The sequence below is a fragment of the Monoraphidium neglectum genome (assembly GCF_000611645.1).
Source record: "Monoraphidium neglectum strain SAG 48.87 unplaced genomic scaffold scaffold04535, whole genome shotgun sequence".
NCBI classification, from domain to species: Eukaryota; Viridiplantae; Chlorophyta; class Chlorophyceae; order Sphaeropleales; family Selenastraceae; genus Monoraphidium; species Monoraphidium neglectum.
In genome coordinates this window covers 4,028-4,560 of record NW_014009094.1, presented here as the reverse complement: position 1 = coordinate 4,560, position 533 = coordinate 4,028, and the positions used below count along the sequence as shown (strand labels likewise).

At 64.7% G+C, this 533-nt stretch overlaps 1 protein-coding gene across 1 annotated transcript; it reads right to left on the bottom strand.

Annotated features, from left to right (window-relative positions):
• Window positions 1-83: 83 nt before the first annotated feature.
• On the bottom strand, window positions 84-304 carry MNEG_14498 (hypothetical protein; the record flags this gene model as incomplete). The annotated part of the gene is made up of 1 exon (XM_014037030.1): window positions 84-304. A coding segment is annotated over one exon (221 nt), but the record flags the coding sequence as incomplete, so codon positions are not given.
• Window positions 305-533: the final 229 nt, after the last annotated feature.

The window sequence follows — 533 nt, the reverse complement described above, 5'->3', positions numbered from 1 at the left end:
CCTCGCGCACGCCGACCCCCTCCCTCCTCCCACAACTGCCTTTACAACGACGCCCTCGGATCCCCCATGCCCCCCACACACACCTGCTGTTGATCAGGCTGTTGACTCTGACCACCAAGTCCTGCGCCGCCGCCCCTGCCGCCCCCGCCGCCTCCCTCCCGTGCGTCGGGACCGGCACGCCTAGCGCGCGCACAGCGGGCAGCACCCACGCCTCGGGGATGTCGACCGAGAAGTCAAAGTTCAGTGCGAACAGGACTGACCGCTCGGCTGCCACCAGGATCTGGGCCTGGGACTCGACCCACACCTGATTTGGTGTGTAGTTGTGTGATGTGTGCGCATGTGTGTGTGTGTGTGTGTGATGCGTGTTTGTGTGCATGGTTGTGTGTGTGTGTGTGTGTGTGTGAGTGTGTGTGTGTGTGTGTGTGTGTGTGTGTGCGCTGGCGCTCAAGGGAAGGGCGTTCGACCAGACGTGAGCCATGCGTCGCAGCAGCACCCCTCGTCCACGCGCCCCCACTGGAACGCCGACGCGGCGG